The sequence below is a fragment of the Mus caroli genome, unplaced genomic scaffold (genome assembly GCF_978045245.1).
Source record: "Mus caroli unplaced genomic scaffold, Mus_caroli_1 scaffold_16, whole genome shotgun sequence".
Taxonomy (NCBI): Eukaryota; Metazoa; Chordata; class Mammalia; order Rodentia; family Muridae; genus Mus; species Mus caroli.
The window spans coordinates 96,384,562-96,402,571 of record NW_028227271.1 but is presented as its reverse complement, the minus strand read 5'-3'; the positions used below and the strand labels follow the sequence as shown (position 1 = coordinate 96,402,571).

The 18,010-nt window shown below is 38.8% G+C and overlaps 1 protein-coding gene and 1 pseudogene across 2 annotated transcripts in view; both read left to right on the top strand.

Moving 5' to 3' along the window:
• Nucleotides 1-18,010, top strand: part of Cplane1 (ciliogenesis and planar polarity effector complex subunit 1) — a 97,377-nt gene that overhangs the window by 1,953 nt on the left and 77,414 nt on the right. For both annotated transcript variants that reach the window (XM_029469882.2, XM_021183611.3), the window contains exons 2-14: nt 1,019-1,147; nt 4,269-4,404; nt 4,505-4,624; nt 5,462-5,694; nt 7,369-7,475; nt 8,707-8,863; nt 9,766-9,869; nt 10,998-11,180; nt 15,127-15,376; nt 15,542-15,694; nt 15,874-16,628; nt 17,429-17,637; nt 17,834-17,914. In XM_029469882.2, coding sequence (XP_029325742.1) covers nt 1,067-1,147; nt 4,269-4,404; nt 4,505-4,624; nt 5,462-5,694; nt 7,369-7,475; nt 8,707-8,863; nt 9,766-9,869; nt 10,998-11,180; nt 15,127-15,376; nt 15,542-15,694; nt 15,874-16,628; nt 17,429-17,637; nt 17,834-17,914 — 2,569 coding nt within the window. In that variant the 5' untranslated portion in view covers nt 1,019-1,066. The remainder of the gene's footprint in view (nt 1-1,018; nt 1,148-4,268; nt 4,405-4,504; nt 4,625-5,461; nt 5,695-7,368; nt 7,476-8,706; nt 8,864-9,765; nt 9,870-10,997; nt 11,181-15,126; nt 15,377-15,541; nt 15,695-15,873; nt 16,629-17,428; nt 17,638-17,833; nt 17,915-18,010) is intronic.
• On the top strand, nt 1,811-2,235 carry LOC110310703 (small ribosomal subunit protein eS21 pseudogene; annotated as a pseudogene).

The window sequence follows — 18,010 nt, the reverse complement described above, 5'->3', positions numbered from 1 at the left end:
ACGTCAAGGGAATAGGCAGAGCAGTAGCAAAGTCAGAGGAAGAGCAGGAGGCTAGGGAATTTGCTGTTCTTTACTAAAATATAGTCAGCTACACTGAGAAATGCAGATCATATGAAACTTTATGTTTATGGTCACTGTCTGAGAAGTAACGTGTTAAGGAAGCAAATACATTTTGCCTCTGTTCAGGATATGGATGAAATACAGAATGTAATTTCTTACCTTAAAAAGAGTTGTTGGGGCTGAAGAAGATGGCTCAGCAGTTACGAGAACTGGCTGTTCTTCGAGAAGACCTGGGTTCAATTCCCAGAACCCACAACTGTAACTCCAGCTCCAGGAGATCCAACAGATACCAATTCACATAAAATAAAAATAAATAAATCTGTTTTTATTTTTTTTTTTTGGTTTTGGTTTTTCGAGACAGGGTTTCTCTGTATAGCCCTGGCTGTCCTGGAACTCACTCTGTAGACCAGGCTGGCCTCGAACTCAGAAATCCGCCTGCCTCTGCCTCTGCCTCCCAAGTTCTGGGATTAAAGGTGTGCGCCACCACGCCTGGCTCTTTTTTTTTTTTTAATTTTTATAGATGTATCAAAAGTTCTCTAACTTGTAAATTAACATGTTCAGTGTTACCATTTGAATTTCAGATGTCTCCCATAGGCTCATTATCTTGATTGAATACTCTGTCTCCAGCTTGTGATACTGTTTTCGGAGGTTCTAGAAACTTGAGGAGTTTGGTCTAAGGACATAGGTCACTAGGGGTGCACCTTTGAAGGTTAATCCTGGTCCACTATCCCTACTCCCCCTGCTTTCTTTCTCCTGTGAGGTGAAGACTCTGCTCTTCCCTGTGCTACAGCAGGGTATTCTGTGCAAACAGCCCACTGAGAGTTGGGCCTTCTGAAATGAAGCCACAGCAAATCTTTCCTCCCTTACTTAGGTGGTTTTCATCTGTTATTTTGTCAGTGTTGAGAAAACCTATCCTTTGTAAATATTGCAGGCTATTTATTATTGCTGTTATTCACAGGATCTCGTGACTGGCTTTGCTTGATTGGTCATTGGTATCTCAACAAGCATGGAGATGAGATTAGAAGTTCTGACATCAACAAGTATCAAGCAGAAAAAACCCTGGCCCAGAGTATCCTGGTTGGGTCAAGTGAGTTTTCCTTTATTCAAATACTAAGTTAGGTTTGATGTATGTTAAATATGTGCTTTTCCTTGTAAGATATAGGAATAGTCTGTGGCCTCAAAAAACATCAGCGTGTGTGTTAAAGTTATAATGTACAAGTTAGCATTTTCAGAAAATGAGGATGGCTATGGCAGGTGGGTGTATCAAAGTTTTAATGTATACGTTAGCATTTACAGAGAATTGAGGCATCTATCTAGGTGAAAGCTTTTGTTTTCAATTTTTTTTTCATCATATCAAGTTTCTTCATATCAAGGGAGTGTTGAATTTCTTATGCTTGCACTACCAAAACAGTGAAGTATTTCCTAATATTGTGTCTTTTGTGAGTGTGCTATAAAGTAACCTCAGAGCTGGAATAGGAGAGGTGGGCCATAAGGCATTAATAATCCAGGAGTGCCGTTCATAAAATATGATATAGCACTCACACCTTAGAGTGAGGAAACCTACATAATCCCCTTATAATTATTTTTTTAAAGATTATTTATTTATTAATTATGTACAGTATTCTGCCTACACATATGCTTGCGTGCCAGAAGAGAGCACCAGACTTTATTACAGATGCTTGTGAGCCACCATGTGGTTGCTGGGAATTGAACTCAGGACCTCTGGAAGAGTAGCCAGTGCTCTTACCTCTGAGCTACTATTCCAGCCCCTCTCCTTCTAATTACAAGGATCATTGACATAATTCAAATTTTCAGTGAGAAATTCTACCATTAATTAACTTACCTAGTCCTTTCTGCTCCCTCGCTGAACTAGCGAGCAGACCTGGCCTCAGCATGCAGAATGATGCCAGTGAGTTTGTGGACCTGTACGTGCCGCAGAAATGCTCTGCGAGCAAGCACATCATTGCTGCCAAGGACCATGCATCCATCCAGATGAATGTGGCCGAGGCTGACAGAGACACGGGCCAGTTTAAAACCTATGGCATATGCAGGGCCATTTGCAGGATGGGTGACGGCAAGTCAGAAGCTTCTAGTCTCAGTTTGGCTACGGCTGATGAAATTGTCCCCCAGAAAACTATTGAACAGAAGAAATTGGGAATAATTTGTCATAAATAAAAGTGATAAGTACCTGTGACAACTAAAACAACATTAGTTTACCTGTAACATGGATTCTCTACTTTAATGTTTTGTTTTGTTTTTTGGACAGGGTTTCTCTGTGTAGCCCAGGCTGTCCTGGAACTCACTTTGTAGACCAGGCTGGCCTCAAACTCAGAAATCTGCCTGCCTCTGCCTCCCGAGTGAGAGTTCTCTGCTTTAAACAATGTGTTTAATGTTGTGTGTATGAGCGTTCCCTTTCCTGAATGTAAGTGCATTATATGCAGGGTTGGTTCCCACACAGGACAGAAGAGGGGGACAGTTGTGAGCTGCCACATGGGTGCTGGGAATCAAGCCCCTCCTGAAGAGTAGCAAGTACTCTTAACCACTGAGCCATCCTCCAGCCCAGGAGGTTTTAACTTTTATACTCAGCAGAGTCATCTGGACAGGTAGAATTTATTCCCCCATAAAGGAAGAATTTTGAAGGATCATGTATGGAACTAGAGACCATCCTGTTATAAACAAGAGGAGCCTGACACAGAAAGACAAGTCCTGCAAGCATTTTCTCAAAATGTGAACAATCTCCATTGAAAAATAAATACGTATATGATGTGAGAGTAGAAAGGGGACTCTTTGGGAGGAAGAAGGGGTGGGGGGGAGGGGAAGGGGCCCAGGGAGTGAGAGGGGTTGGGGGAGGGGCCCAGGGGGAGGAAGGAGGAGCTCAGGGGAAAGAAGGAAGGGCCCAGGGGGATGTAGTTATAACAAAAGAAGGGGATGGAAAGGGAGAAAGATAAATATGCTGTGCTTTTTTTCATGTTTCATTTATATTTTATATGTGTGTGCATATAGGACAAAAACGTAAGGGGAGTGAGTTCTTGGAGGTAGGAAAGGAGCAAGGGATGTTAGTGGGCTAGTATGAGTAAAATATGTGATACGTATGGTTAAAAATGTTGTAATGAAACAATTTTGAAATATTTTTTACACTAACTAAAATAATAATAAAAACAGATTGCTGAGTCCCATAGCCTTTCCAGCTCAGTAGGTCTGGGCTGGGTAATTTATGTTTTTCTGTTTCCTTGTTTCATTTTTTTAATGCTTAGAATGTTTCAAAACTTTGTTTATTTTGTGTATATGAGTGTTTTGTTTGCATGTATGCCTGCATATCAGAAGAGAGCATCACATTCCATGAGACTACAATTATAGACGGTTGTGAGCTATCATGTGGGTGCTGTGAATTGAATCAGGACTTTAGAAGGAGCAGCCAGTGCTTTTACCCACTGAGCCATCTCTCCAGCTCTGCTAATTTGTGTTTTAAATAGGTTCTGAGGCATCCTTGCTGCTGCTGGCTTCACAAACTTCATCAAAAATACCCTACTTTTTCTAGATTAAAAAAAAAAGTGATTGCTGTCACGAGCTTATAGATTTCCAGGGCCATAATTAATCAAACAGTATAAAAGCTTGGCCATACAAATGTTCGCATACATAGGACATTAATTTGGCTAATGCCCCTAGAGTGCTAACCTTTAAAGAACTTTAAATGCAGCTGTTTAAGGTCACCTTACCCAGTAATTTTAGCAAGAGGTATTTTCTTATTATTTACTTTTTTCATAGTCCTGGGTGTGGAATCATGACCTCAGGCTTGCTGGACAAGCACTCCTATCACCGAGCAACCCCCCAACCCAAAATACTCAGATTGTAGGTTAAAGGTTTTTTGTTTTTTAATTGGGTATTTATTTCATTTACATTTCCAATGCTATCCCAAAAGTCCCCCACCCGCCCCACCCACTCCCCTACCCACCCACTCCCACTTCTTGGCCCTGGCGTTCCCCTGTACTGAGGCATATAAAGTTTGCGTGTCCAATGGGCCTCTCTTTCCACTGATGGCCCACTAGGCCATCTTCTGTAAAGTTGACTTTAGATTTGTGGTGTAAATTATTCTTGTTCTTAAATGTTACTTTGTTTTCCTTTCTAGAGTACCTTATGTAGACAAGATTGAATTCACTCTTGGGATCATCTAAGAACTAAACCTGTTTTTTTTTTTTTTTTTCTTGTAGGAAAATGAAGCTGTTTTTCTTTTGGATGAGAAATTCATAAATGAGATTAATTTGCTGTCAGGAAGAACAAAGAAGAAGATTCCTAGCCTGCAGCCTTTGTTGAAGGATGTTGTTTTCCTGGCGACCTCCACTAACGGTTGAGTAATGCTGCATGTTCTGTTTGAAGGCTTGCTTACTGTGCTTCTAAGGAAAGCAGAGTGAGTGGCGATGTTAACTTTGGGTTTGCTTTTGAACAGATGTGTGGCTGTCTGGGGTCCTCACCACAGGAGAACTGTTCCTGTGGAACAAAGATCAGGATTGTTTGAAAAAGATACACGTGACTGAAAAGCCTAAAGAAGCTATTAAAGCGGCAGTAGGTAGGGATTTTTAGATTTTTGTTGATGGGGAAAAGTCTATGAAAGTTTTTCATAGTGCTGCATGTGTGTTTGTGTGCGTATGAACGTCCTGTTTCTGTCTGTATACTGCATGTTCCGAAATTTGGCTGCTGCTGCTTTGCACCTAGTTCAGCTTGAAGGAGAAAACCTGGCATGCCTGTCATTGCTGTGATGTTGTCATCCTACTGTTCCTATGTTCAGGTTTTGTGGAACAGGTCTGTAAGCCCCACTGTTCAGGAGACTGAGGCAGGAGGACCAGAAGGAGAAGTATTGCTTGTCCCTCGGGTTGAGCTGAAGGTCAGCCCGAGCGCAGACCTGTCTTCACAGGTGAAAAGAGCTTTAGTAGTGGGTCTCGGTGTTAGAGCGCTTGCCCAGCATGCACGAGGCAAAGGGTCAGTTCCTAGTACGTTGGTGTAACGCCCGGCATGGTGGCGCACGCCTTTAAATCCCAGCACCTGGGAGGCAGAGGCAGGCAGAGCTCTCTGAGTTTGAGGCCAGCCTGGTCTACCTAGTAAGTTCTAGGATAACCAGGGCTACAAAGAGAAATTCTGTCTCAAACAAACAAAAAGTAGTAAATGTAATTGTTGTTTGTACTTTTGTTACTAATGCTTTAGCTATAACATCCTGAATGTAAACAGCTTGAGATCTTATTACAAGGGTAGCTAACCTTGCAGGCAAGCATTCGGGAGGCTGAAGTAGGAGGATCACAGTGAGTTGGAGGCCGACAGATTGAGACCCTATTTCATAAAAACCAAAAAGTAGAAAAAAAAATCAAATTTCAAAAGTTTAATTTTTCTGTTTTATTTTGTGTTTTTTTAGCAAGCTCTTCAAGACTATACTTATATGTAGCTGAAAATGGGAAAAGAATTCTGCTTGTTACATCTTCTGGCTGCATAATTCTGTGGGAATATTTGGAACTGAAGAATATCTTGTCTTCTAAAAGCCTTTCTTTGGTGGGTCAGTGGTCCCAGATTGTGCCTGAAGAAGCAGTTTCATTGCCTTCCACTAAAGATAAAGAAGCTGTAGTGGATGCTGTTTTTGTAAAAAACGAGGTAAAATGCAAACGATACACTGTGGAGTATCTTAGCTCTTAGGCTTTAAGACCTGGTGCTGCCAGAGCAGCTGTTTAGTCAGGGATGTGTAATTGCACACCTGTTGGTGACTAGTCAGAGCACGTGCCACATTGCTGTTTGGAGCGAAGATTTAAAAAACGGTTTCAAATTAAAGTTCCCTTTCTGACAGTCATAATGCGGCTTGTGGTGAGCATGAACATGTGGTCCATCCCTGCAGTCCAGGCACTTGGAGGCAGATGTGGATAGTGAGCATGGTAAGGCAGGACGGTGGGCAAGGGTTTCCCCAAACCTGAGCCATCCTGGGTTGCATATTAAGCTCCAGGCTATTTTGGCTATATAGCAACCAAGTTAAAATAAAATGTATGCATGTTTTGTAAGTTAATAAGTTAGAACTGATGATGTTAAGTAGGTCATTAAATTCTCAGGATATAGTAGATTCATTCTTTAAAATGAAAATTTGGGCTAGAGAGATGGCTCAGGAGTTAAGAGCACTGACTGTTCTTCCAAAGGTCTTGAGTTCAAATCCCAGCAACCACATGGTGGCTCACAACCATCCATAATGAGATCTGACACCCTCTTCTGGAGTGTCTGAAGATAACTACAGTGTACTTACATATAATAAGTAAATCTTTAAAAAAATAAAATAAAAACGTTAAGTAGTGTCGAGTTGTCTCTGTATGAACTTGCATCTATTACCTCGGTGAAATCCACTTGGCTAGAAATTGTAGTTTGAAGTCAGGCTTGGTGGTGTGTGACTATAATTGCTGCATTATGGAAATGGAAGCAAGATGATCAGTTCAGACCAGCCTGGGCTATGTGAGAGCCTGTTTTTAAAATAAAAGCAGGATAGTGGTGGCACAGGTCTTTAATCCCAGCACTAAGGAGGCAGAGGCAGGTAGATCTCTGAGTTCAAAGCCAGCCTGGTCTACAAAGTGAGTTCTAGGACAGCCATGGCTGTTACACAGAGAAACCCTGTCTTGAAAAACAAAACGTTTTTTACATTTACATTTACATTTTTTAGTTTTACAAGTCCCTCCCAGTAAGGTAATACTCTAATATAAATAACATAAACTATTTAAAAAGAGAATAATTTTACAGTAACCTTCCCAGCAACAGCAAATGGCAGTATATATTTCTAAACTAGTATTTGTATATATCTATAAAGTGGCATATAGTACTTCTAGACATTTATATATTATAGTCAAATCTGGTTAACAAGCATTTCCATGCCCTCAAACATTAAACACATTACTGTGTTAGGAAGTTTGATCTTTGAGTCACTTTGATGATACTGTTATTATCTTATATTATCGATCATAATATGATAATATGGCCAGCAGTTACCCTACTGTGCTGTTGAAAAACGAGTACAGAGTCCTTTACTTTGGTGCCTCTTATTGGACTTGAATGTAAATAACAGGCTCAAGGCCCTAGGTTTTCTCCCTAGCCCCAAAAGAGCTCTTCCCTGGCCTTGGGCTGATTTCCCATTTGGGCCTTGCTTCTGGGAAAAGAAGAAAAAAACGTAGCCTTAAGCTTACTGTTAAAAATGAAAATATAAGCTGGGTCCCGAGATTTTCCATTTATAGGAGACATTTTCATATATCAATTTATTTTCAGGTTAATTTTATACTAAATTACTGTATTTATCTACAGTTACTTGGCGACTGCTGTCTGTGTTCATTTACTTTTTATTCTGGAGAATGCTTGAAGTTAACATTTCTGGCCATTCAGTGGTATGAGAATATATTTACATCTGTAAGGTGAGGTAAATATTTCCCTTTCTCTTATTTTCCACTTTTAAACTAGTTGTTGTCATTTTTGACCAGTATGTATTTAAGATTTTTAGACCTTCATTTTGTTTTTTTCTGGCTTTGTAGATCTTTCTTTCTACCTTTCACTTTTAAACATTTAATTTAGACAGTTTCTGTTGTTTTTATTTCTTTTCCTAGAAGGGAGAATATGTAAGAGATAGCATGGTTGTGGTGGTATATTGTCTTGATACTATAAAAATAATTACTTTGAAATGAATTGACATTTAAAGGGGGCAGAAATATTTGGATTTACGTTGTACCTTCGAAATGCCCAAGTGTTTTGTTTTATTCTGTGTTTTTGGACAAGGTCTAACTATGTAGCCCTGGCTCTCATGGGGCTCAGTGTGTGAACCATGCTGGTCTTGGATGCAGAGTTCCTCTTGTTTTTGCATCCCAAATGCTAGAGCCATCAGGCCTATCCAAGAGTTTGGTTTTTTGTTTGTTTGTTTGTTTGTTTTTAATTTAAAAAACATTTTAATAGTAAAATAATTTGTATTCTAAGTTTCATAAAACAAAGCAAGATATATTAAAAGCTTATTCCTATGTAACATTTGGAAAAGTCATGTGGCTTTTATGATGTCTTTGTTAACAGTACATTGTTAGTCATATACAGTAAAACAGTTAGGTCTGTAAGCAGGGAAGTAAATTATACATTTGTCTAATCACTCAGAACAGCTGTGTGAAATTGACAGAATCTAAAAAGGTCTGTTTTCCCTATTTTTTTCTCAGTTTTTAAACTAATGTGCATTAGTTACATAGAAAACAAGTTTCTTTATCCATTTCTCTTGCTCGTATTCCCATCCCCTAGCATCCTCACTCAACCCTCTTCCCTGTTTTGATGATTCCAGTAAAATGTTTTCTGTCTCATAAAAATGTTTAAACATTTAGTTGAAACAGGTATATTTACATAATATTTTACATATTATTATATGTATATTACATGTTTTAATTTTTGTTATGAACTGTCTATCAACTTCAGAATTACATGAATTTGGCATGGTCTCATATGCCTGTAGTCTCTGTCACTTGGGAGGCTAAGGAAGAAGGCTCACTTGATCCCAGGAGTTCAAGGCCAGTCTGGGTCATATGTTGAGACCTCATCTCCAAAACAAAATACACATCAAAAATAAGTAAATAAAATTGTTAAAGCTTGCTATCATTCATTTCATTCCTTTGTTAGGTCATTGCTGTTCCGTGTTCACTGGACACAACAGGAATGTCCTCTGTGCAATCTGATTCCCAAGTGTGCTTCAGTAAAGTCAAGAGGAGCTCTGATCTCTGCCTTCTCAAGAGATGGCCTTGCCCTAGCAGTGACTCTTAATCAGAAAGACCCAACGGTCAGTAATAGCCTCTGTCCTTACTACTACTTCATGATTTAAATTGATGTCTTCAGTTCATTGTGTTTTGGTAAAGTTACATAAATTAGCTGTCATAATTTTCAAAAGTTGTTCTGGAGAAATATAAAATTAAAAAGCTTACCTTGGGCTGGTGAGATGGCTCAGTGGGGAAGAGCACCCGACTGCTCTTCTGAAGGGCCAGAGTTCAAATCCCAGCAACCACATGGTGGCTCACAACCATCTGTAATGAGATCTGACTCCCTCTTCTGGTGCATCTGAAGACAGCTACAGTGTACTTACATATAATAAATTAAAAAAAAAAAAAAAGCTTACCTTGACCAGATATACCTTGGGAGGCAAAGGCAGGCAGCTCTCTAAATTTGAGGTTAGCCTGATCTACAGAGTGAGTTCCAGGACAAGCCAGGGCTTCAAGGAGAAATCCTACCTCAAAAAGAAAGAAAAAAAAAAAAAAGAAAAGAAAAGAAAAGAAAGAAGCTTATCTTGGTGGCAAGTGCCTGTAACCCCACTCTGCATACTGGGGCAGGAGGGTTTAAGTTGATGGCCAGCCTGGGCTACATAGTGACCCCTGTCTCAAATACAACAAAACAGAGTGAACAGTAAAAGGAGGATGAAAGAGACGGAAGGAAGGAGAGCGGAGAGCGGAGAACAGGGCTGCATGTATACTCACCCCAGCAGTTTGCAGGGCTGGGGTGGGAAGACTTCAGGTTTAAGGCTTCTCTGAGCAGCTTCAGCAGAGAATTGTGACAGTTGTCAGTAGGGCCTGGCTTAGACAGACTGCTCACTGTAGCAGTGTATAACGGCCTTCCCAGCCTCCATTGTGGTAAGCAGTCAGTGCACACAGCAGGATAACTTCATTGGTTGTCATGTTTTCTCCCATCTAGGCAACTCAGGTGTTATTTATAAACACACTGAATTTTGTTACTCTCTGTGGTGGCCTTAAAGGATGTAGTAATAAGAATCCCGTGGTCCCAGCTACACTTACCAGGTAAGAACACATGGACTTATTTCTAAGGACCTTTTGTTTTCTTTCCAATACTTTAAGAAGTTTGAAGCTCTACTATCACAGGAAATATCATTTTGATAAAGAATTCAGTTTACCTTTTTACCTGGTAAATTCTGAAAGTTGCTTTACATAAAGAAAGCCTCAAATGCTTTTTAAGGAAGGGTAGGGTAGAAGATACACAATTTATTTTCTTCTTTTTTTTCTCCCCTATCTCCTTAGGAATGCAGTTGTGAGTAGGTAGAGCAATATGAGGCATTGTTAGGAAGAAAAAGAGGGAAAATCCAGGAGGGAGTCCGTCACTCATTCAGGAAGGCTGGGGTATTTACAGCCTTTTAAACAATTGACATCGATGGTGATTTTTGGATAACAACATGAACTATAAGACCTGTATAGGTTGGATGTGGTGACACAAACCTTTAATCCCAGCACTCTGCAGGCAGAGGCAGGGGGATCTCCAGGAGTTTAAGGCCAGCTTGGTCTATGTATCAAGTTTCACGACAGGGCTATAGAGAGAGATCCTGTCTCCACAAAACAATTAAAGGAAAAGACCTGTAAAAGATGTAGTACAAATATTTCCTCTTGAGCTTGGAACCTCCTTGTGAACTCCTGTGCTATCCTCTGAGTCTGCAGAGTGGTCAGGTCATCTGGCCCCTTCTCTTCATTCCTTCCCTCCCCACAGCTCCTCTCCAAGAGCAGCACTGGGCTCGGCTCAGGGGTCCTTTTGACGTATGTCTGCCACTGTTAGAAGGGTTGGGAGCTCCTTTTTGTTCTGGTGACACATGATGCTGCCAGGGAATTCTGGAGCAAGGAACAGCTTTGGGAAGAGGCACTGCTACAGAGTAGATAGGTCCAGTCTCGGGCTCTGTCTGTCTGTCAGTCTTGGCCATAGGTGCCAGTGAGATTACTGTCCATTCTCATCAAAAGATGAGTGCCTCAACTTTGGGGAGTATTTTCATTTCTGAATTGTTTACAAATCTAATAAATTTCTAATTGGAATGATGTTGGAAAAGATACTTAAGCCTTTTATTTCTACAAAATAAAATTCACAAAATTTATGTGAGAGTTACCTACTATCCAGTCCTTTCTAAAACTGTCATTTGCTCTTTCTAGGTCATACTGGGTAGGGGACATCAGCTGGACGCATGACAGTCTTTTTCTGGCTTGTGTATTAAAACGTGGTTCCCTGGTTTTACTGACCTGCCTTGGTGAATTGCTAACGTTAGTTACATTTGGTTGCTCTATAGAATTTGGGCCGGCTGAATTTATTCCCCTTCATCCACTAATAACTTATAGGTGAGAAGTTTGAATTGTTTTGTTTAATACCTCATTTTCTTTGGTGATTAATTTTGTTATATATTTTTACAAAAACAATTTCATCTCCAAATTTATGTTTTTTCTTTCTGTGAGTCTGTCATGTCAATATCTGTTTCTTATCTGTTCCTAATTATTTATAGTTTTCTTCCTGTTTCTTTTTGTGGCTTAATCCTGGTGAAAATTTGACATTGTGACTATGTAAGTATAAAGTTATAATTCTTCATAGTACTAAAAACTTATCTTTACTATAAAAGACAATAAAACATGATGTTTATTATTTTTAAAATGTAACACCGAGGGAACTTAATAACTAAAAATTAACATTTTTCCAGAATCTGTTAGTAATAGAATATAGAGTATAACCATATTTGGATTTTAATTGTGAAAGAAGGTAGCAATTTAACTTTGTAGTCAGACAAATAATTTCAAATACTAGTTTTCCTGTTTCTTAGTTTTGTAAGTGGATAATTTTTTTTTAATTCTCAATTTCTTTTCTGATGAAATGAGGATGATAATAATTGTCTTCTAGAATTGAGGGAATGGAGTAAGGATATACATTATTATATGTGGTTCTCAATAAGATAAGTGCTGAGTAATTTTTGGTTTACTGTGTATAGTTAGATTTATATAGAGAGTTGTTTTAAAAATTAACTCATCTTAACAATTGTGTGAGGAGGTGGGTGCAGTGTGTGTGGAGGGGGAGGTCATGGACGCCCCCGGGGCTGGAGTTCTAGGAGTCTGACTGCCCCCCTTGGATGCTGGGGATCAAACTCCAGTCTTCTGGAAGGGCAGGAAAAGTTCTTAACTGCTGAGCTGTCCTCTCCAGCCCCAAGAGCTATTTTTTAGATAGAAAAACTGGAAATGACTTTTGAAATTTGTAAGTCTATAGAAGGGAAACTGACATGGCTACATCCTTGATTTGTTTAGCAAAAAAGCAGTGCTTAATTTTTAGTGACGGATTAATGCTTGGAGAACACTTATCAATTCCTAGAGTGAAGGGTTTTTGTTAAGCCTTTATATTTTTATTTTATGTATATGGGTATTTTTTTCTGCATGTAAGTCTGTGAACTTTGTGCATATGGTGACCAAGAAGACCAAATAAGGGTGTAAGAACCTCTGGGACTGGGGTCACAGGCAGTTGTGAGCCTCCATTTGGGTGCTGAGAACCAAACTCCAAATTTGTGTTTCCTTAAATTTTCTCACATTTTTTAAAGATTAACTTATTTTGTGTATGTGAGTACACTGTAGCTGTACAGATGGTTGTGAGCCTTCATGTGGTTGCTGGGAATTAAACTCAGTACCATTGCTCGTTCCGGTCCCACTTGCTCAGGCCCAAAGATTTATTTATTGTTATATGGAAGTACACTGTAGCTGTCTTCAGACACACCAGAGAGGGAGTCAGAGCTCATTATGGATGGTTGTGAGCCACCATGTGGTTGCTGGGATTTGAACTCAGGACCTTCGGAAAAGCAGTCTCTTACCACTGAGCTATCTCACCAGCCCATATTCTTTTTTAAAAATTACTATTTTAAGGCATTTCAAATGATTTCTCTTTTCTTTTTTTTTTTTTTTGGTGGTTTTTCGAGACAGGGTTTCTCTGTGTAGCCGTGGCTGTCCTGGAACTCACTCTGTAGACCAGGCTGGCCGCGAACTCAGAAATCCGCCTGCCTTTGCCTCCCAAGTGCTGGGATTAAAGGTGTTCGCCACTACCGCCTGGCTGATTTCTCTTTTCTAATAGGTATTCATTATTTCAAAAAAAAAAAAAATTGAAAATCATGACACATTATTAAACAGTATAAAAATGATTCTTACATTCCAAATCCTCAGAGGTAACAATTAACATCTTAGGGTATTATTGTCTTCCAAATAAGATACTCATATTGCATTTATAATAATAGCAATATGTTAATTTTCCTCAACATATGATAAATTACAAGTAACAGCCTTTTATATCTTCTTCTTCTTTTTTTTTTTTTTTTTTGGTTTTTTGAGACAGGGTTTCTCTGTGTAGCCCTGGCTGTCCTGGAACTCACTTTGTAGACCAGGCTGGCCTCAAACTCAGAAATCCTCCTGCCTCTGCCTCCCAAGTGCTGGGATTAAAGGCGTGCGCCACCACGCCTGGCTTATATCTTCATTTTTAAGTGCATTTTGTATGTGTGCATATGCTGTGATTTGTGTGTAGGCACAGGTCTGCTGCAGTCCACGTGTGGAAGCAATCTCTCCTTCCACCGTAACAGCTCAGGCTTATGTGGCAAGGAGCAGAATGGGTACACCCTCATAGGGCCTCCTGGGCACTGCACGCATTGGCATTCATGCAGGCCAGACTCCCATGCACATAAAAACCTAAAGGTTAAAAGTAAAGAAGCTACTTTCACTGTAGGGAATGACAGCTTCCTACTAGCATATATCACTTACTAAAAAGTAGGCATTGTGCCACGCTGTGCTGGTGCGTGCCTTTGATCCCAGCACTTGGGAGGCAGAAGTAGGTGGATCTCTGTAAGATCAAGGCCAGCCTGGTCTTTAAAAAGAAAAGTGAGTCCTAGGACGGCCAGGGTTTATACATAGAAACTCCGTCTCAAGAAAACCAAATAAAATTAATTAATTAATTAATTTAAAAATTAGGCATTGCTATTTTGCTAAACATAATCAGGGGCATACCCACATCAGTTTCCTTCCTATAGATTGATACATTTAGCAGTATCTTTTATACATCTCTCTTCTTGTCCGACACTGGTGTCTTTTGTTTTTATTTTAAAGATTTATTTTGTTTATATGAGCACACCCTCTTCTGGTATGTCTGAAGACAGCTACAGTGTGCTCAGACACACCAGAAGAGGGCATTGGATCCCATTACAGATGGTTGTGAGCCACCATGTGGTTGCTGGGAATTGAACTCAGGACCTCTGGAAGAGCAACCAGTGCTCTTAACCGCTGAGCCCCAGACACAGGTTTTTTTTTTTTTTAAGATTTTATTTATTTTTATTATATGTAAGTACGCTGTAGCTGTCTTCAAACACTCCAGAAGAGGGAGTCAGATCTCATTACGGATGGTTGTGAGCCACCATGTGGCTGCTGGGATTTGAACTTTGGACCTTTGGAAGAGCAGTCGGGTGCTCTTAACAACTGAACCATCTCACCAGCCCCAGACACAGGTTTTTAATGGTCCTATACATACTGATCGGTTGTTGGATATTTGGCTAATGAAAAACAATCTTTATTAGAAATCTTGGGCATCCTGACGTATCTTTGTGCAGTGCTAAAGATCAGACTCAGGACCTTGTACTTGGTAGGCAGGTCTCCAATATCTGTATTTTAACAGTTCTCTAGCCCAACAAATTACAATCTATCAATGTCTCATTTTATATTTATAAAACATTAAATATAATAAGCAGCTATATTACATAATCAGAATCAGCTATGTCACTATAAGAGATATGTATATTTATGTGAACTCGTTTAATTTTAAACTCATAAAATGTCACTCACGATTGGTCTCCAAATGCCCTTCTTTTTCTTTTTTTCTCCTTATTAACAGTTGTACTGATTGTAATTTTTGTAATTCTATTCCTATGCTTATATATTATGGAAGGAAAGTCAGCTACTTAACTCTAATAATAATAAAAGTAAGATTCCACATTTTTTAAAAATAGGTTGCATATAGTTAAAAAAACATAATAAATGCCACACAATTCAGGAAAAAAATGTGGAAACACATAAAGACATATGTTTTGATCATTGTATGTTTTCTGGAAGACAAATACACAATTAATACTTTGATGTGTGTCTCATCTGCTTGCTCTCATTCTGTTGAACAGAAGTTGAACAGTTCTGTGTGCTTACTCTGCCTTGTTTTGAAGAATACGATTATTTCCTAATTTAAGATCCTTCTCTTGCTGATTCTGAACCTTTCATGTTTGTTTGCTAGACCACAGCAGCTTCCATTTCAAGATTCAAATAATTCTGTAGATTCATCAGCCTCTGAGAGTGACCCTCTGAGACAGAGGTTTTCTATAAAAGCACACTCACGTCTACCATACCTTATTATCTCTGATGGATACATGGTCACAACCCTTCGGTTTCTTGATAACCAGTCTCCAACAATGCTCATGAGGTCCTTGCTTCTTGATTCAACCCAGAGGCTTGAGAAAGCATACCAGAGTATGATGCTGTCTAAGGTACAGTGCCTTTGGGTATCTGAGGTTAAAAATAATTTTTCTCTTCCTTTCAAAGTTAAAACTATTGACAGTAATAATAGCCTTTTTGACACTAAAAGTTTTAGTTGCTTTAGATTTATAGATAAAATTTTTTTCTTGGAAATCATTTTGGTTTTTTTTCTACAGCCCAAGGACAAAGGGCTGAATTTCCGATCTCTGGATTCCTTGAGGTCTAGCCTGTTGAAGCATCAAGGAAAGGAAAGTTCAGTACATTGCACTGTCCCCAGATTTCTGCAGGCAGAAGAAACAATGAAGTTAAATGAAACCACAGATTTTCAGGTACTTAATAGTATACACCCACTTTATTCTAAGAAATTCATTGCTTTGTTGTTTTTGTTCTTTGTTTTTTTTTTGTTTTTTGTTTTGTTGTTGTTAAAGGAAATAGAGATTTACAAATAACACTGTGACTCTATGCATAAGGCTTGAATGGTATTAAATATTTCTCTATTTGTGTTTAGGATTTTGAAGGAGAAGAAACTAATGAAGTTGAACAATTTGTAAACAATTCATTTTCTTTTTGTAACCAAAAAAAAGATGTACAGTTCAATATTGCCAAGGAAGGAAGATTGGAGTTTGCATCTATGTTTGATACAGTTCATGCAAAGGATGATTCCAAGGAGACAGACAGAAACACTGCAGAACTGCACGGTATCCAGAAAACACTACTTGCAGCTTGGACTATAGGAATTTCAAAAAATGTAACAGAAAAAAAGTTAATGTTAAATTACACAATTCTTTGCATCACTCATTTTTTCTATATTCTTCAGTTTATAAAATGTCCTCTGCCTAAGTTTGACCTGTTTTCAAATAAGAGTCTGAAGCGTAATGCATGGGTACTTTGTGTCTTTCAACTCTTTCATCAGTGTTTATCAGTCCACTATTGGGATATGAGATACAGACAAAACATGGGCCATTTGATAAAGCTCACTGCAAATACTGTAAAGCTCTTACTGACTCAGCGACAAGAGCATGGGTCATTCTCAGAGAGGCTTTTGGCTTGCCTCTCTTTACTGCGAACTGTGACTGTCCATTTAAATGGCACATGCAGTCTTCAGCCTGAGGCTGTCCCAGCAGCCGCTGATGAAAGTAGACCAGCAGAGCTAGACTCGTTAATGGTACCTATTTTTCAAGCTTCTAAGGAAAATTGGCCTTGGGACTCATCTTTAAAGATTTATCCTCAAGTGACAAATCTTGTTCAGAAGCCAGGTCACAGGTAAGAATACTAATATTAGTAAAACTCCATTAGAGTTCTTAGACTGTAATAAGTGTATAATTTGGTACTTTTTAGTATACTTATTAGGTTTTAAAACTGTTAGTACTAATCACAGTAATTTTTCACTCTAGAAGGAAACTTTGTAACCACCGAATTCCAGTATTAAAGTATGCTAATTTAAAAATATTTAAGTGCCTGTTTGAGAATAGCAGCCCATCTTCCTGATATATCCATATGATTTTTAAACATTTTTGTATTTTAATTTATATATATGTATTTGTGTTTTTGTTCGGATACTCATGGAAGCCAGAAGAGGGCATCGAATCCTCTGGATATGAAGTTGCAGGCAGTTGTGAGCTGCCCACTGTGGGTGCTGAGATGCAAACTCAGGTCCTCTGGAAGAGCCGCAAATGCTCTTAACCTCTGCGGCATCTTCCCAGCTTCTCTATATTAATTTTATTTGTCAATCAAAAATTGTTTCATGTTTTTTCCCAAATATTAAAAAACACATTTTGAGTCTTGGGCAGCCATAATGATCTTAAAAGTATATAGTAAAAGTTAAGTATATAGTGAAAAATGGACACAAGTGCATAAAAATTTTGAGAAGATCTTGTGGCCATTATATGCATTTGCCACATATAGTATCTATCTTTTGGTTGTGACTGTGATCTTTAACTTGGTCACTACGTTCTGTCGGATCTGTGAGGAAACCAAGTTAAAACCTTGCTAATGAAGGGAGCTAAGCTTACTCTCGTCACTCATGACGTTTGGTTTTAATGATTACCTAATGTTTTTTATAGATTGATTGCTCTTTGGAGACTACTGTACAAAAAAACTTTATGGTATCAAGCACAGTTAAGCCAAAGAACTCCTGATGGTGACAGACAATTAACTGAAAATATAAGACATGAAGTATCTGCTGTCAAGACTCTGTTATGTCATGTCCAGACTAACCTGCAGCTGGCTGGGGATCGCTTGAATCAAGCCTTAGAACTTACACCTATCAGTGGTTAGTGTCTGTAAACACTTTCTAACTCCGTGGATATGTGAAGTGATGGACTGGGCTATGGGTTTTCAAAATGTGTTACACTTACTTGATTTTCAGAATAGTTTCAGCTGGAGATATATCTACTGAATTTAAAACAAAACTTTTTTAAAAGTTATGTAATCAATGGTAACTAATTGTTGGGTAAAATCATCCTTAGGTGAAGAGTGTTTTCTGCTAGCATCATATGAAAAGTCAGTTTGCCTGTGGAAGAAGGCTCTACAAGAAACCCAAGAGAAAGGTAAGGAGTGTTTCCAAAAAAGTAACTCTGTATTGGGAAGAACATAAATTAACTTGCTGCAGAGTTTAAAAATATTAAGTTGACAGTGTTCACACT